This window comes from Protopterus annectens, chromosome 10.part0 (genome assembly GCF_019279795.1).
Source record: "Protopterus annectens isolate FY-2018-M chromosome 10.part0, PAN1.0, whole genome shotgun sequence".
Lineage (NCBI taxonomy): Eukaryota > Metazoa > Chordata > Ceratodontiformes > Protopteridae > Protopterus > Protopterus annectens.
The window spans coordinates 387,551,452-387,570,332 of record NC_056744.1 but is presented as its reverse complement, the minus strand read 5'-3'; the positions used below and the strand labels follow the sequence as shown (position 1 = coordinate 387,570,332).

Here is an 18,881-nt window from a genome sequence, read left to right as displayed (position 1 = left end):
AAATCACTAATGCCATGGGGATCTGTTAAAGTGTGGCATCTAACTAGGAAAACAGTTTGAATGTGTGAGACTGCACTCAAGAGAAGTGTCTCATTTGAAAACAAATGTACCCTTATATATGGAGCCATCAGAAATACACCATAAGACCAGCTGAACCATGTGCTTTTTACACATACAAGTATTTTCAGAACAAGGTTATGTTTAATAAATGAAATTTTTGAAAGCATCATGAAATAATTCAAGGCCAGTATCGTGTGGAATGCAGGGAAATAAGTACTGAACATCCACAGTAAGAAAAAACAAACGGTCTTTGTAATGGTATTTCTTAATTCTTTCTAAAAAATCCTAAGAATCCTTATGTAAGTGTGGCTTATTACCAATAAAAGGTTTCAAAAGTCTGTCAACCAGGACAGCAAAAGGGTAGGTCTTGGAATTTTCTGCAGCGACAGTAAGGGGTGTATTACATCTTTGTGTACCTTAAGTATACCAAAAACGGAGGGTATTAAAGGGGATTTGTTAGTCAAAAAGTTGTAAATCTTACAAGAAACCATCCCTTATGTCTATCAGTCGTGCAACTGTAAGGCAGTCTTTCTATAAGCAAAGTAATTTTGGTTCTTAGCTACTTTGCCCTAATTCTCTGTCCAGGGGAATTACCGAGAGATGCTTTTCTTCATGATTGCCCCCCCATCTATTGTATGCTGTTCCCCCGATTCCTCTCATATCCCAGTTTCTAAAGAAAGCCAACAGATCAAAGGTCAAAATAATTCTCATTGCCCCATTCTGGCCTCATCAGGTGTGGTTTCCCTTTCTTTGGCCTCATCTGATTCTGAAACCTTGCACACTGGACCCAGATTCAGACTTTTTGTCCCATCCAGATGGAATAGTTCATCCGAATTTTCAAAATCACAAGCTAACTGTGTGGCTTCTCCAGTTCCAATGATTGCCAGGCATTCTACTTTCACTTCCCCAGTTCAGAGAGTTGTTCTAGCCTCCAACAAACCTTCGACTAGAAGATTGTACTTCAGCAAGTGACAAAAATTTTCAAAATGGGCTTCAGAGACTAATCTCAGTCAAGTTTCAGCATCAATTGATAAGGTCCTGGAGGTTTTAGCATTGCTTTTTGAAGCAGTAGTATCTGCCTCGACCATACGAGTGCATCTAGCTGGAATCTCAAATTCTCATAATGGTTTGAGTAACACAATGTTAATATCCCACACACTTTGTAAAGCCTTTCTAAAAGGAACTTTGATGGTCAGACCCCCATATAAAGACCCTTCTGCACCTTGGGACTTGAATCTGGTACTTCAATCTGTAATTAGTTCTCCTTTTGAACCTTCTGCAACTTGTGATCTGAAGTTTTTATCCTGGAAAACATTATTTCTTATAGCTATTACTTCCACAAGGAGGCTATCTGAGCTACAAGCCTTATCTTGCAAACCTCCATGGGTCCATATGACACTATTGAATGGACTAAATAGCGAATGCTATTTAGTCGATCCGATACTGTCGAAGTGGCAAAATAGCGAAGTCACAGAACATTAAATTTTTTCCTAGGGAAAAAGTTTGGTGGGCCATCTTTGGGACTTTGCCATTTCCTTCACTGTGGTGCAATCTCGGAGTTGGTATATTTAAGTAGGGTGGTGTGGGGGGTGAAATCCCCCCTACTTAAATTTGTGTTTAAGTTTTTTTTTTTTTTTTTACAGAGCAGCAAATTTTTTTTCCCTGGGAAAAAAATTCGCTGTTCCGGTTTTTCGATATATTGTTGTTTCGATATTATCGGTACGATGAAATATCGTTCGCTATTTACATCGTACAATAATATGATATAGATGCACCTCCATACCTCATCTTCCATAAAGACAGGGTTTCCTTGTGAACAAATCCTTTTTTTCTACCAAAGATAGTGTCCAAAACCAATATGAGCCAGACTATTCATCTTCCAGTTTTCTACCCCAACTTTTCAAGCAAGAGTGAATATTGTCTAAATTTACTAGATGTGTATAGACAATTGCATTTTTACCTTCCCAGAACAAAGAAAATCAGACCAGTTATTTGTTCCCTTTTCTTCTGCTGCTATGGGAAAACCTGTTTTTAAAGTTACTCTGTCTAAATGGCTTAAAGACTACGTAACAGACTTTCATTTATAACAAAAAAAGTGCAACTACCAGGACCTGTTAAAGCATATTCAACAAAGGCAGTAGCCGCTTCTGCAGTCTTTCATTCCCGAGCTTCTATTGATATTTGTGCAGTGGCTATCTGGGCTTCTCCTCATACCTGTGTTACTCATTACAGGTTGGATCTGGTCTCTAGGGGACGAATGTTATTTAGTTCGATGGTGCTCAGGAATATTCTTCCGTGAGACTTTTCAGGATTTAAGCAGCTGGAGATTCTGTCCCACAGTCAATGATTAAGTGAAGATTGACAACTTTAGGTAAAGAAGTTATGTTTTACCATAACGTTCCATCTGTGTTGTCAGTCTTCACTTATCCTTGAATTCCCCACCCTCCTTCCTCCCCTGCCCTTCGGTTTCTTGGTGGAATGGATCTTTCCCAAAAGATTGGCTTTCCCTTTTTAGTAATACACATATGATCTCTGGTCTGTTATTTCCTGCCTGTCACTATTTTATGCAAACTCGATCTGAGGTAATCCTCCGAGGAGCATTATGGGTAAACCTTAGCTCGAGAGTTTTGGAGGGTATGAGCTGGAATAACGGCCGAGTCAGTTCCGATATATGGAACCGAACCAACAGTCAAGGATAAGGAAAGATCAACAGGACAGATGGAAAGTTATGATAAGACATAACTTCTTTTTTTATATTATGTCTAACTGTTATAATTATTTAGACTGCAGATGTTTTTATTTTTGAGGATTGTAAAATTATTGTTTTATTTTTGTAATAATTTGAAGCTTTTCTCCATGGGCATATCCTGAAAATGGGCTTCTATCCAGTTGGACTTTCCCGGTAATCAAATGTCATTAAATAAATAAATAAATAAGAATGGATCCTTGTGGTACACCTTTGGCAACAGGTGTAGATTCTGATTGGGAGGATCCTATTTTAACTCTGAAGTGTCTGTTAGTGAGGAAGTTTTTAAACCAGGGAGCTGCATCTGGATTGATACCAGTTTCTGTTAGTTTGCTTTGGAGATGATAATGATCAATGAGGTCATATGCCTTTGTCAGGTCTATACATAGAGCACCTGTAAGGAGGCCACTATCACAGTTTAACAGGATGCCATCAGTTGGGAACCAAGGTGCTGTTCATAGTCCTTTGTCCAGGACAGTATCCATGTTATTTGGAGGAGAGGAGGTCATACTGCTGGACATACAGGGAGAAATGGGTATAGAATATCTTTTTAAGAAATTTGCCCAGAATAGGGAGAATGGATAGCTTGTACTATTGAAACATAAATGCCATTTTATTTTCTTTATTGCATGACAAAATTATGGCTTCACATATTTATACAAAGATCATTTTTTTATGTTTATTTTACTATGAACCACATATTTTGTACCTTTTAGTAAATAGGTAGCTTAAGATGGGACTGATGAGAGACAGGGAAGTGGTGCGGGCTTCTACTTGCCTTACTCATTTTGGTTATTATTACAACTTATTAAATACACTCAAGTGAGTATGCATCATCTGCATAAGGCCCAACAGTGGAAATGAAGCACCACCACTTTAAACATATTACATACTGTAACCATTGGGTTGAGTTGGTCACAACTGCAGCTTTTTATTGTGCCCTGCCTGGTTGATGGTGGGGAGAAAACAGGTCTGATAGTTGATATGACTGTGCTGACTTGTGTTTTGATAACATTTATACTAATTGTGTATCTACCAAAACAAGATTCTTATAGAATGTTCACTATGAATGCCTTAAGGGGATGGGTATAAAAATTCCTTTATAGGGACTGGCACAACCAACAATGTGTAAGAAGGCACCAATAGAACAATCAGTAAGCAGCACATGGTGTGACATGGAAATCAGTACTCAGACATGAATCAAGTGTGAGTTAGTGTGAATGGGAGTGGAATAGTTAAGTGTCTGCTGGATGCTCTTCTAAGTGATGATGGCTGGACTAAGGTGAGAAAGTCTAGTCACCCTAGATTAGTTTTCTTGTCAACATTCTTTAAGTATATAATGGAATAGTATTAGGTTGTCTTTCATTAGTGGAACCCTACCCAAACGAACATCTATTTATATTCCTTGAAGAATGTATTTTGTGCAACTAAAATGTGGACTGAACCAGCATATATAGGAGAAACCCATCCCCACAGAGAAAATGTTTTGTATTATTATGCAAGGCAGAGGATGGTCTATGTTACTGTACCAAATGCTTTGTGTCTTGAACAATTATTTTTGATGTAATTTTTAAATGCTTTAGACATGGTCCCCAGGGAATTGCAAGATATTTAAATATATTGTTAGTAAGGTTCTCACTGACTGTCAGACATAACTTCATGTAACTAAAAGAAATAAATGGAACACAGAGACTCTTTATAAGGTATATTATACATAAAGGTTTTCATATTGTAGGTTTGTGAATTATGAGGAGACTTTGACTGTTTTGAGTTAGAGCAGAGGACTAAAGCTCTGACGTTGTTAATCAGCTGCTTCCTGTGCCTGGGGTACAGGGTTTTGAATCTGTCTGGGTTAATTTGCCTATTGTATGACCTTGATAAATTCACTTTACCAGACAGTGCTTTGGGCCACTTTTGGATATAGCTTGCCAAACATCATACATCTGGCCAATATACAAAATGTTTTCAGCACCTTCCTCCCACACCACACATCTGTTGAAGCATGAGAGTATGCTGGTATAAAAGGGGACATACAGACACCAAAGTTTAGAACTTTCTTGCTGTTGAAGAATTCAATCAGATGTATTGTCCACATTGTGGCTTCAGTTTCAACAGTCATCTTTTACTAATGCTGTCTGGGCAAACAAGTACCCGCTAGGGGATCTTCCTTTATTTTGACCAAATGTTGAGGAAAATTTGTCTGTAATGTCTAGCAGAAGAGAAAATGTGGTGTGGTAGATACATCCAATGCAATGATTCCCACATGGCCTATCTCTTTTGCTTGGGAGAATCACACAATATCCAGTTGTGAGATGTTTTTCTGTCCTTCACTCCTAAGGCCATTTACAGTTGGCTTAACAGTCTAAATCCCTTTTTAGAAAAGTGAAGTCTGAAAGCCTTCACTGAATGCCCTATGCCTCCAAACTCTTCTTCATTTGATACCTGCTTCAGGGAAAGAAAAAAAGAGAGCTACTATAGAGGATTCTGAATGAACTTTGCCTTTAGCCACAGTTACCCAGTCTGAGTCTGACAAATCCACTCTGGGCATTATAGAGCCCTGAGATTATCAGTCCAGTCTTCCCAACCCTTCTGGTGTTGCTCTATGGGAAGTCTGTATGAGTCAGGACGAAGGCACATCCACCAACACAAGACATCAGACAACTGCCAAGGCGGGATAATGCCATCTTCTCTTGTCTGAAGGGCTGAATGGCATATGTGAGAAAGGGGGTAGCATGTTTCCTATTGGAGGTCTGGATGTCTGATACATCCAAAATAATTAAACTGGAAACACCCAAGAAAAAATCTCAATAGACTGAGCACTTTTCACCCACTTGTACTCCAACTAGTGTTGAGAGGTCCCAATAGGGATGGTACAATTTTGCAAAATAACTTTTTAGATGTTTTCATTATCTGCAGTCCTCTACACCAGTTTCCTTTCATTCTAAGATACAATAAAATCTCTTCCTCTCTTCTTTTAAGAAAAAGTTTCTTTCAGGCACAGAAGAGGAAGGACTAACCTATGTGTCACAGGTCCCCTCTCCAGTTCATTTTGTTGAAGATATCTCTTCTGTTTCTCCTCTTGAGGAGATTTCTTTCTCTGACTCTGTTTCCAAATTAAAGACCTATTTAAATGGGTAGGAAAAGACATTTCAGAAGCTCAAAAGAGGTATGATGACCCCCTTAGTGTGGATTCCCCAAAACTTCTAGCAATTCCTTTTAGTCTTGGGGATTAGGATGATGCTTTCAAATCAGCATGTTCTTCCCATGACAATCAACCCCCTTGTACCCAAGAGGCCTGAGAGGCTGTATAGGGTCACAAACCAAAAATGAAGAGAGTAATCCCTAAGATTAATCCAACACAGAACCAAATGTATTTATGAGCACTATTATGATATTAGCAAATGTAACATGAATAATGCTGTTTACAAACATAAATTAAATTGCACTTTGAACAAGTCTTTCAGAGTCCAAGTGGTAGTGCATGGGAAAATAGGTTGGAATACAATGAGCTGCTTTGGCAGCTAAGATTAAAAGCCATCTCCCCCTGAACTAAATGATATGGTGACCAAAGCTAGTGTTTTGAAATTGTGAGCTGCTAAGCACCACTTTGATATGATTAGGGTTCAGAATCATAGAGGATATTTCCGTTTATGGTTTTAATCATTTTGTCTGTGCATCTGAGGATGTATACCTACAGTATTTATAATGGTCGAGTGTATTTCTTTTTTACTAGTAACCCTTGATTTCATTCAGTATTTAATTTGCTGGCTAAGCCAAGTGATTAACTGGTTTTAATTATTTATGTGCTAGAGAATTCCATGTTTATTTGTCCTGATGAAGTCCAGATTGATGGGACAAAAGCGCTTAACTGTTTTGTTTAATTGTTCTGTTTGCTACATTATTAAACAACAGTTATAATCATTAGAAAGTCGTTTTGCTCCGGCATTGACTGGGACCCTCCCTGAGTATTGGAGGCTTTATAAGGTGCCAGAATTGCACAAATACCTCTTCAAAAATCCTCTGGCAGACCCTGAAGTCATTTCTATAGATAAGGAGGCAACTTCTAAACCCTTACCGTCTGCCAGTCCCACTCCCAGTGACAAACATAACAGGGCATTACATACATTTGGCAAAGGTGTATATCTCATCAACCCTGGCCTTCAGAACTATATATTTTCAAACCTATATAGCCAAATTTCTCCTTGTAGCTTTTTCTGACATGCATTAAATAATTTCTAATGTGTTTGCATTTGAATCTAAAGCATTGTAGACTAACGTGGTTTAATTTGCATCTCAGTCACAAAGCATACCTCAAAGTACACTTATGATGCAGCTGATGCAGAGCCTGCAGCTACAGTCATAGGATCCATAATGTGTAGTTGTGCCTGGCTCAAGTTACAGATTTTTCCAGAGAATGTTAAATACCAGATTCTCAGTGATCCCCTACAAAACGATGTCATTTTTGACAACTGCTCTGTTGAAATCTTAAAACATTTATATGTAAGAGGCAAAGTAATGCAGGGAGTAAAACATTTTCAGTCCTCAGTTCCTAAGCTCGGAATCATTTCCACCCCCCCAAAGGATTTTGCAGAAGCCCACTCTTCTTTTCTCATCGGGGCAGCAGGTTTCTGGTAGCCTTGAGTCAGTCCTGCTAGGAAAGATTATATCAGCTTCCCAGTCCTTTCCTGAACAACCCACAGAAGAGATACACGAGAAGCACAAGTTTAAAAAGAGACACTTGGATTCTCCTGAGGAATCCCCCGCCACCAACACTAACTTTGATGAGGGAGAAGGTTATTCCAGATCCCCCTTGAGGATGTCTCATTTTGATGCATTTTTGAACTTCTCAGACAGAAAGTGGTTGGTCTTCCCAAATGACTTCTCTGGAAGAGTCAGTTTTCATGAACCTTTTCGTTCTGGCCCATCTACTTCTTGGGTAATCCCCCAGCCAATGAGATGGTAGACCTGATCTCTTCTTGGGCCTGGAAGGAGACAGATACAGCTGAGCCTATTACCAAGAAACCTGACAAATATTTGGTTGCTCCCAAGGATCATCCCTTTTGGAACAAGGGGCCCACAGTAGATTCCATGGTAGTGGTAGCAGCCACTAAGAAGGAACTTGCAGAAGAAAGTTCCTATGTCCATTCACTGAACAGAAAATTTCATGAGATGGATAGATTTGGGAAGCTTGTTTACATCTCATCTGCTTTTTCATTGAGTGCATTTAATTACTTGGCACACATTATGCATTTCAGAGGGATTTTACCAAGGAAATCACTAAATCTCTTCCAGGGACCTTGTCTTCTGATAAAAAAAATCTGTTGATTCACAATTGGCTTCTCTACAGTTCTCATCCAGTGCATTTATGCACTGTATGTGTAATGCCACAGAGGGTGCGTCTTGAGTAGATGGCAGGTATTTCCATAAGAAGGCATGCTTGTTTGTGGTTATGTGACTTTGAAGAACATTTCGAGACATCCTTCATCAATGCCCCATATGATGGATCAATCATTTTTGGTCCCAAAGTTAAGGAGTCTATCTCAATAATTGAGACGAATGGTAAATCTCTATCTGCCACAGGTATCAAATTCTCCACCCCTCAAAGAACCTTCTCCAGAAACTAGAAGGGAGGAATGAGAATTTGATTTTGTAAATCCCATGGTTTTGCATCTGATACTTGTGGAGTAAGAGCTCCCTGAAGCAGAGAGGGAAGGTTTTATAGTGGATGTCACCCAAGGGGCAGAGAGACCCCATAAAAACAGGGCTTCAGAGGTCTTTTCTCAGAGAAGCCTTTCTAGCGCTCCTGAACATTTGCCCAACTGTCGCACTCTGGAGACAGTGGAGGGTGCTTATCCCTGCATCCAATAATCTGGACCTCCATCACTCAAGACAAATGGGTGGAAAGGATCATTACCAGATCATTCCTAGACTTGGAGAAAGCATATGACAAGGTCTCAAGAAAGCTGATCTGGGTAGTACTGCGGTGGTTTAAAGTCCCAGAAACATTGGTAGAATTAGTACAGACTATGTACAAGGACTCAGTGTCTCAAGTACGGACAGTATTCGGCCTTACAGAGGGGTTCCCAGTGGGTGTGGGTGTACATCAGGGTTCAGATGTGAGCCCACTGCTGTTCATACTGGTGATGGACTACATTGGCAAACAGGCTGCAGGGAACGGATCAAGAAAGCTGCTGTATGCAGATGATGTGGCAGTACAGGCAGACTCTGAGTTAGAACTTCAGCAAAGAATAAGAGAATGAAATGCAAATCTGAAGTCACATGGGATGAAACTAAGCGCAGATAAGATGGTGGTAATGGCAGCAAATTGGGGAAATCAGAAGAAGGTGAGAACAGAGATAGAAGAGAAGATAGTGGAATAGGTAAACAGCTTCAAGTATCTGGGGGGAGTAGTTGAGGAGAAGGGTAGTTTGAATGAAGAGGTCAAAGCTAGAATCAGAGGGGCTGCAGCCAACTGGCATATAGTATCAGGTGTAGTCTATGACAGAAGAATGCCAACAAAGCTGAAAAGTAAGGTATACAAGACAGTGGTGCAACCAGTACTACTGTATGGTACAGCAACCTGGGCAGTAAAGGCAGAATAGTTGAAGAAGTTAGATGTGATGGAAATGAAGTACCTGAGGAGGGTGATAGGATGCACACTGTGGGACAGACGAAGAAATGAGGACATAAGAGCAGAAGCCAAAGTAGCTCCAATTGCAGAAAAGATCAAAGAGAACAGATTATGGTGGTTTGGGAACATGTGTAGAAAAGCAGAAGACAATCTGGGACAGACAGGAAGAAGGTAAGAAGAAGCGAGGATGTCCAACAAAGAGGTGGAAGGATTGTGTGAAAGACGATCTGCAACAGTCAGGCATGAATGTTGAAGAAGGCAGGAGTGTGGCACTGAATCGAGACAGTTGGCGACAGTTAACACGATACCCCGACCCCATGTAGAAAAATGGCAAAAAGGGGGCTGATAATGATGATTACCATTACCAGAGACTATTTCATTCCATTTCATACCCTTCCTCCATGTCAGAAAGAATTCCTGATGTTCCACCCTCACAAAGGGAAGAAGCCACTTCAGACAGGATCTAAAATTCACTCAAAATTCTTTATAGTGCCAAAGAAAAATGGGGACCCAATGCCGAACGTAAACCTCTTGAACAAGTTTGTGAAGCAAACAAAATTCCAGATGATCACAATTCAGTCCATTCCTCCTTTACTGAGGATGAATGACTAGATGTGCTCGGACAGGTCTTCCGGATGTGTACTACCACTTGAAAGTGGATAGATGCTCCAGAAAGTGCTTCCACTTCTGGCTGGGAGCTAGTCATTTCCAATTTAGAGCTCTGGCGTTTCATGCAAGATCTTATTTCTGAGGTGCATGCCTAGTCCTCAAAATCTCCTTAACTATTTTTTCACAAAGACAGAGTGTCCCTAAAAACCAACCCTACTTTTCTTCCTAAGGTGACTTCTGAATCATCTTTTAATCAGTCCATAAATCTTCCAGTGTTCTTCCCAGACGTTTCAAGCAAAGGTGAATATACTTTGCATTTGCTAGATTTTCATTGTCATTTATATTTGTACTTGCATCAGACAAAACTTTCAGAAAATATGACCAATTATTTGTATCCTTTTCTATTGCTAAATTGGGAAAAGCAGAATTCAAAGTCAATTTCTCCCTCTGGTTGTCACAGGGCATATTATATGTCTAGCAAGAAAGAGGCTTGTCACAGCCGTCTGTCCCAAAGGCTCATTCCACTAGATCTGTGGCTTTGTCTACAGCCTTCTTTTCTGTTTACCAATTGATGACATTTGTGCTGCAGCTACCTGGTCCAAGGTGCATACTTTAATCTCACACTACATATTGGATGTACAGTCCAGTTCTAGAGCCTCCTTGGTTCAGTTGTGCTCTGGAATTTCCTTTTTTAAGACTACCTAAATAAAAAAAGCAATTGGAGACTTTGTCCCATACATTGAGTAGTAGACGGAAAAGACAATATCAAATAAGAAAGTTATGTACTCACCATAATGATAGATCTATATTAAGTCTGTCTCTGTCCTACCTCAACTACCCCCCATCCCCCTTCCCTTTTTTGTGTGTATAGGTTCTCACATTGTCATTCTGGGATGAGTGTAGCCAACCTAGTCTTTTCTAGTGGAGGTTCTCTCCTTCTCTCTTGCTCTCTGTTTACAGGCTGGCATTCTTTAAGTCAGATAGTTTTTAGTTAATACCACCTTCATTTTCCTAAATTTCTGTTTTTGGTGGACAGACTCGGTCTGAGTTAGCTTGCTGTTTACACAGGGATTATGAAAAGAGAGGAGCTTGAGCACTGGATCCAAAGCTTAGAAGTGGTCGAAGTCAGATCAAGTCCCATATATTGAGAAAGTATGGAAACAGACAATACAGATGTATCATTATGATGAGTATGATTTTCATTTAATTACAATCCTACTCTTTCTGACAACAATGTTAAGATTATGGATAAGTATGGGAAAAAAGTGCATGTTTCTGCAACTTTGATTTTCAGAATTTTGAATTGTCAGTGTCATATGTTAAAGTTTATTCTGACTAACTGTGAAAGTATGAGGAATGTTTTGGCTGCAGTTTCATCTCCCTCCATTCCCCCCTTTTTTGATGTATTTGTGATAGGGTGTGGTGTGGGTACGTTTTTTTTTTTTTTTGTTGTTCGTAGCATTTTCCTTTCAGGGCTGAGTCTCCCTGTCTCTGTTGGTGTGAAAGCTCTGGAGTGCTTGGCACCCAAACCTGTCTTTTACGTCAGCTCAGGTCAAGCTGACTGATGGTTTGGGCACATGGAAGGTGGCCTGAAGCTTTGGAAGCTGGCCAGCTGTTATATCCTTGTCAAGATGTAACCCATACAACTAAGGCTATTGCAGCAGAGATAATTCAAACATCCACTGCTATGGTGTAAGTTTACTTACACAACTGTACTTTACAAATACAGTGGTACTTTATTGTAAAGATTACTGCTGCAATCTGTAGTTGTTTATATTAACAATTGATTGCACTGATATCTGTACCATAGCAACAAGGTGAGCAATAATGGAGTAGCAGTTATTGCTTTAAACTAGTAGCATTTAATTTAGACATCTCAGATGGTGACACCAGAGTAGGCATTAGATAGCAGTCTCTAGATACTATAAGAAGTACCATCAATGCAGTCTTGTACAGGTGCATAACTGAAGGTAAAAAAGGATGCAATTGACATCATATATATAATCTTAGTGACTGATAACAAGGAAAAGAGAAGGATCCCTATGAGTTTGTTTCATTTTCCTTACTTTTTCAATCTTAAGTCTTATTTTTTGCTACTGTGCCCTAAGAAGCCCTATATAAAGCTAGTAACTGCCTGCAAATAAGGTTAGCACACAGCACGGGGTATTTTTATAGGCATTTATGATATAATGTGCCTGTTTTAATGATATTCTTCTTAGTTACTCAAACAGCATGTTTCTTTCTAGATGTCACTGATATAATATACTTTGCTTAATAACATTGTTCTTAATTATTTACTTTCTTGCATCTAGATTTCCTGAAACAGTCATCATTTGAAGCTCAAGCATTCCTGGAGGCTGTCCAGTTCTACAGGCAAGAGAAAGGACATTATGGTTCCTGGGACATGTTAGTGGGTGATGAGCCACAGGTAAAATTGTGGGGAAAATGCATTAAATATTGGCTATGACAAGTAAAGGTTTGCTTTCAGCTAGCAGTTGTTAGAAAGGTTAAAGTTTCCAGTATTTCAAAGAAAGCCAGAAACTAGTGGTGAGGCAAAGATCAAGCTCCCAGCTCTAGTATGGCTGACTGCAAAATAAAACTGAGTAACTCAGATGTTCTACATTAGATCACTGTTGCAGTAGTCTAAGCAGTTTAGGTCCTACCCCTACTGACTAGCCACTTTTTCAAAGCTAAAGGACATATTCTACATAATATATGTTATGAGTTCAAGGGGAGCTCCTTTAGATTCTCAAAATATTCAGAGTTTTATTGCTGCCAAAGTGTGCTGATGGTCAGCTAGCAATATTTCAAAGCTGGGCATATAAGTCCCCTGTTGGGTAGAACCTTCTACTATTTCTATTTTTTTAAGGAAAACTTGTTTTTTTTCTGACTGAAATGTTATGTTTACTAGAAAACTAAAGGATGTGAATTTGTTCTATCTCGCCATTCATTCTTACTGATGGTTTCGGAGCTGATCCTCAGCTCTGACTCGGCCAACTTCAATAGCTAGAGGTCTTCAACCAGCTCGAGGCCAACTCCCTATCACATGATGCACCTTGATCTTCCCCCAGATCTTGTTTGCCGCTGCAACTTGATCGGACGTTCACCAGCTTTGGCCGGTTAAAGTTATTGCTTTTTTCTTGTTAAAACTTTGCTACATAGCTTAAATTATATAGTTTAATAATGTTTCCTGTCTTTATAATAGTTAGCCTTTCTATAAGTGTATTCCTGGTATTTGCTAGTTTTTCCTAGGTAGTTTAAATAACTTAGATAAGTGGGCACTCTTTAGGCCTTTAGTTCTCCCTGTCTCTTACATAGTTGTGTGGTGCTAGTCAGAGCCCTTTTAATTACAGGGCATTGTGTATTTTTAGTAATTTGCTAGATGTTCTTCATGTTTCACTGTTGCAGTCATTACTTTTGGGTTATCTGCTTGCAGTAGCCCTCAGTCGGCCTGATTAACAAAGTCTTGGGGTCCTACATCAGTTGCTGTCCCTTCTTCCATGATGTCAGGTCATCAGGGGTATAAAACATGCAGCCGACGCCATTACCCCAGTATTTCTTGCCGTGCGGTGCCGGAAGCAGAAGCAGTTCGCAAGAGCCAGTCAGCCGACTCCTGAAATTTTCATTTTCGAGTTTCAGAACCGAAGTCTTCAACTAAAGGTAAGTACCTCATTGGGGAAACTTTTTCTTGCTCCTTACCGATGTCAGTAAAAGTTAATAATTGCATTGCTTGTGGAAAGCAAATACTTCATAAAGATTTTCATTCGTACTGTATTCGTTGCCTAGGCCCTGACCACGATGTACCGTTCTGTTGGTTTTGTGCTTTATTTAATCAGCTCACTATCCATTGTCAGTATATTTCCGCCTCTAAATATTTCGGTTTTCAGTTTAATTATCCAGAAATGTCGGTTAGCCATCCAACTACCGGGAATCCAAAAAAATGTAAGGATAAAGACAGAGACAGGCCGCCGAGGTCCAAAACTGCCGACAACGCTTCTAGTAAGCCAGTCGCCAGTTCGCCAGTACTCAGTGAGGCACTTTCGCAGTCCCTGATACCTGCTAGTTCTAATTCGCAGGCCTCTACTGAGACCCATTCGGAGTCCGGTATGCCGCGAGATGCTTCAACTATGGAACCTGCGGATGTCTCTACCTTGGATGGGTCCAGAGCCGCTGTGCAGGCATCAGCTACTGAGGGTGTATTCAGGCCTACGGACTTGAATATTAAACCGACACCTGCTTCTTCTTTTAGGCCTAAATCTCGATCCATGCCAAAAAAACTGACGCCCAGGCCGCATGCTCAGGCCTCTATGCCTAAAAAAACAAATGATAAGAATGGCTGAAGATCTTATAACTCTAATCAGGGGAAGCCAGCCTCCCCCTTCTAAGAGACCTAAGACTGAAGTTGTTTATGAATCTTCTGACCAAGGTTCTGATTTTTCTGATTCTTCTGATGATCTGGATTTGCCCTTATCTACTTATGAGGATTATGATGCAGAGGACTCTATTCCCTCTGCTTCCCCTCCAGAGGATTTTTCTTTTGGTGAAACCTTACATACTCTAAGGGAGCATTTCCACTGGGAAAGCCAGGATTTTTCTGATTCAAAAAAGAAGCTTAGGTATTTCTTACTCCTGCCTCAGCATAGGCCTTTAGCTATTCCTCCTGTACTAGACATTGTTGATGATGCTTTTTCGGAATCTAGTTTGGCCCCTGATTCCTTGCCTCCTGCTCTTAGAAAACCTGACAGATATTACAGGGTTCCTGATTCACAGAAGTTCCTTTTTAAAAATCCTATTGCAGATCCAGAGACTATTTCACAGGGACCCAAGGGCATTAAGGCTTCTACTGCTAAAAATCCTACCCCTTCTGATAGAGACTCCAGGGCGCTGGATAGATGGGGTAAGAAGGTTTACACTTCTGCAACCTTAGCCATTAGGGCTTTACACTGCCAGGTTCATATGTTAAAGTATCAACAACATGTTATTGGATTGCTTAAACAGAAAATGATGTTGATTCCTGACTGTGCGGAAAATAAAGAGTTACAGGATTTAATGCATTCTGCTGAACAGGTTGGAAAACATACTTTGCAATGTGGATTTGATTCTTTAGAAGCCTCTTGCAGGGCTGCTGTTACTGGTTCTGTGCTCAGAAGGCATGCTTGGCTTAAGGAACAGTCTTTACCTGATCATGTTAAAGCTAAACTGTTGGATGCTCCCTTAAATCAGGACCGCCTGTTTGGCAACAAGGCTGAGGAAGTTCTTAAAAAGATGGAAGATGAAGCTAAATCTATGCAAACAGTTAAATATTTCTTACAAGTTCAGCCTCCTAGATTTAGTAGGCACTGACCCTCTAAGAATCGGTCCTTTCCAGCCTCTTCAAGGTCTTCTCAAGCCAAACTCAGACATAGCAGAAACCCTAGGTTTCAGTCCCAGGGGGCACACAAGACTAAGTTGTGGGGGGTTTCCGCACCCAAATCAGGGAGCAGTAAGACTCCCCCCTATGGAAAACAGTCTTAATGACTTGCTTCTAAAACTTCCAAGCACTTCCCAACTGAATGCTCCTTTAGGTGGAAAGATTGATCTGCAGGCCAAAAATTGGGAAATCATTACCCAGGACAAATGAGTTTTAAATATAGTGTCCCAAGGATACAGATTTCACTTCCACACCTTACCAACACCAAGCAGGTAGCCAGATCTACCCCCCAAATCAGTGGGCAGATGCCCAAAATCAAGTACTCTCACTCTTAAGCATGGGGGCTATTCAGTTGGTACCAAAGAGGAAAAGGGACAAGGGTTATATTCGAGACTTTTCCTGGTACCCAGAAAGGGCAATACATGGCGTCCTATCCTGGACTTTTCTACTCTAAATACCTTTCTGGTGATTCCAAAATTCAAGATACTGACTCTTCACCAGCTGCTTTCTATGCTAGACAAAGATGCATGGTTGGCAACAGTAGACTTAAAAGAAGCATACCTGTACATCCCTGTCAGGGAGTCTTGCAGAAAATACCTACGCTTCAAAGCAGGCTACATGCACTATCAGTTCTCTGCACTGCCCTTTGGCTTATCTATGGTGCCCAGGGTATTCACAAAGTGCCTAGCTCCAGTCATTGCAATATGCAGGCAAAGAAATATTCAAATATACCCATATCTGGATGATTGTCTAATTCAGGCAGAAAGCCAGGACATACATTTGAATCTTCTGGCCTTTGTTCAAAGGGTACTGACTTGTCTGGGGTACACCATAAATTAAAAGAAATCACACCTGGTACCCTGTCAATAAATTATATTCCTGGGAGCAAGCTTGAATACAACTTCCCAGATTGCTTTCCTCACGCCAGAGAAACGGATTCATTTGACAGCCTACTTCAAACAAGTGGCCACAAAAACCCAGTTATCTGCAAGGCAAATACTGCAAGCCTTGGGGTTCATGGCCTCCTGCATTCTTCTAATTCCATATGCAAGGCTGCATATGAGGAAACTGCAGTGGTATGTGAAAAGCCTGTGGTGTCAACATTCACAGGATGTAGAAGCATTGATTCCTGTCATACCTTGCCTACGCCTAGAGTTCCTTTGGTGTGCAGAGGCCTGCCACCAAAACAGGGGACTACCATTCACACTACCCCCTGCTGCCCAAACCTTAACAACAGATGCATCAGATTATGCATGGGGGGCCCAACTGGCAGGGAAGTGCATTCAGGGCAAATGGAACCCAAGTCAAATGCACCTGCATGTCAATCAAAAAGAAATGTTAGCTGTACAGAATACTCTGACAGCCTTCAAGGACCACATTCTTCCAGGACAATTAATGATAAAGACAGACAACACCACTGTTATATGGTACATAAACACGCATGGGGGTACACATTCCTACCCCCTTTGCAGACTAGCCATGGCATTGTGGAACACAGCCCTGAGCTATCAAGTACATTTACAAGCTCAATTCCTGCCAGGAAAACTAAATACACTGGCAGACGAACTAAGCAGAAACCTCATGGACCCACATGGGTGAAAACTGGAACCAAGGATTTTCAACATGTTGACAAGCAAATGGGGGAGCCCAGATATAGACCTGTTTGCCTCCCCCCAAAACTATCAGTTGGACAAATTCTGCACAAGGACTCCCCACAAACAAGCTTGGAAAGTGGATGCTCTGTCCTTCAACTGGAAAAACCTATCAGTTTATGCCTTTCCTTCTCTGCCTCTGCTCTCCAAAGTACCACTAAAGATCAAACAAGACAAACTAAGGACGATTTTGATTGCACTAGACTGGCCACGCCAACACTGGTACCCCCTCTTGCGCAGTGTGTCACTGTGGGCCCCATGGCACCTGCCTCAGACTCTTACTCTATTGCATTATATATTTCTTGTATATTTTTATCAAATGCATCCAATATTTCTGTGTTATTAGTCATTAGAAAAGTTTTATGTTTGAGGGTAATGATTTTAATTCAATTTGTTAATATTTATGAGGTCGTTTTTTGATTTGTTCAATTCAAATGCTTAAGGCATGATTCATTGGTTACTGGGATAATTAAATCACTATATATACATTTAATTTATGTTTTAATGTTGTCTGATGAAGTCCATTTGTCTTGGATGAAAACGCTAGGAGATAGCACTGTGTGAATTGCGTTAATGTGTTGGTCCGTGAAGTTCATGTTTTTTCATTAAACACGCTTATAAAGAGCTACGGAAGTTTTGGCAGTTCTTCTTTGACTTTCTTGCACTCCTTCTTTGGAATTCTTACTCTATTGTCTCAGCAGGAGAACCAAATTCTGCACCCTCAACTTCAAACACTGAATCTAGCAGCCTGGCTAATTACATAATTTCTCCTTTACCACCTCTCACTAAACCAGTGATGGATATAATTTTAGAGGCAAGGAGGCCTAGTACCAGAAAGTCTTACGCTGAAAAATGGAAAAGATTCTGTGCCTGGATCCAGTCTCAAGGGATGAGCACAACAGTGCCCAATTTACCTCAGATTTTACAATACTTAACTGAGATGCTTCATAAGAGCCTGTCTTTCTCCTCCATCAAAATCCATGCCTCAGCCATTTCAGCTCATTATAACACAGAACCACCCCTCTTCTCTCATCCACTGCTTAAGCAGTTCCTCAGAGGGGCCAAAAATCTACGACCACCCAGGAGAGCTCCTACTCCAGCCTGGGACCTCAACGTTGTATTGGAAAAGCTCATCCTTCCTCCTTTTGAGTCAGCTGCCACTGCAGACTTAAAATTCCTTTATTGGAAAACAGCTTTCCTTTTAGCATTCACTTCAGCAAGAAGGGTATCTGAATTACAGGCCCTCATGGCAGTGGAGCATTTCATCATCTTTCATGCGGACAGCGTGTCCCTCAGGACTAATCCCTCCTTCATGCCCAAGGTGGTATCCAGTGCGGCCCTTAATCAGTCCATACATTTGCCAACCTTTTTTCCTAATCCACAGAACAAAGGGGAATGGATTCTGCACTCCTTAGACGTGCACAGACAACTTAGATTCTACTTGGACAGAACTAAACCTCAAAGGAAATCTGATCAACTGCTGGTGGCATTTGCTGCAGGTGCAGAGGGGAAGACTATTTCAAAGCAAACCATTTCCAAATGGATAGGCCATCGCATTCACTTCTGCTACAAACACCATGGAAAACCTATCCCACAGGGATCAGACCCCACTCTACCAGGGCTGCATCTACCTCTACAGCCTTTCTCAGAGGCGTCCCTACCAGGGACATCCTAGAAGCGGCTACCTGGAGTTCTGTACATACTTTCACCAAGCATTACCATCTGCCAATTTTCTCTAAATCCAGAGCTGGCTTTGCCACTGCAGTCTTGCAG

The 18,881-nt window shown here is 40.7% G+C and overlaps 1 protein-coding gene across 1 annotated transcript in view; it reads left to right on the top strand.

Annotated features, from left to right (window-relative positions):
- The window catches only part of NIBAN1 (niban apoptosis regulator 1), a 2,689,070-nt gene that overhangs the window by 1,789,129 nt on the left and 881,060 nt on the right, over positions 1 to 18,881 (top strand). Inside the window, exon 6 of the mRNA XM_044085307.1 lies at positions 12,359 to 12,474. Coding sequence (XP_043941242.1) covers positions 12,359 to 12,474 — 116 coding nt within the window. The remainder of the gene's footprint in view (positions 1 to 12,358; positions 12,475 to 18,881) is intronic.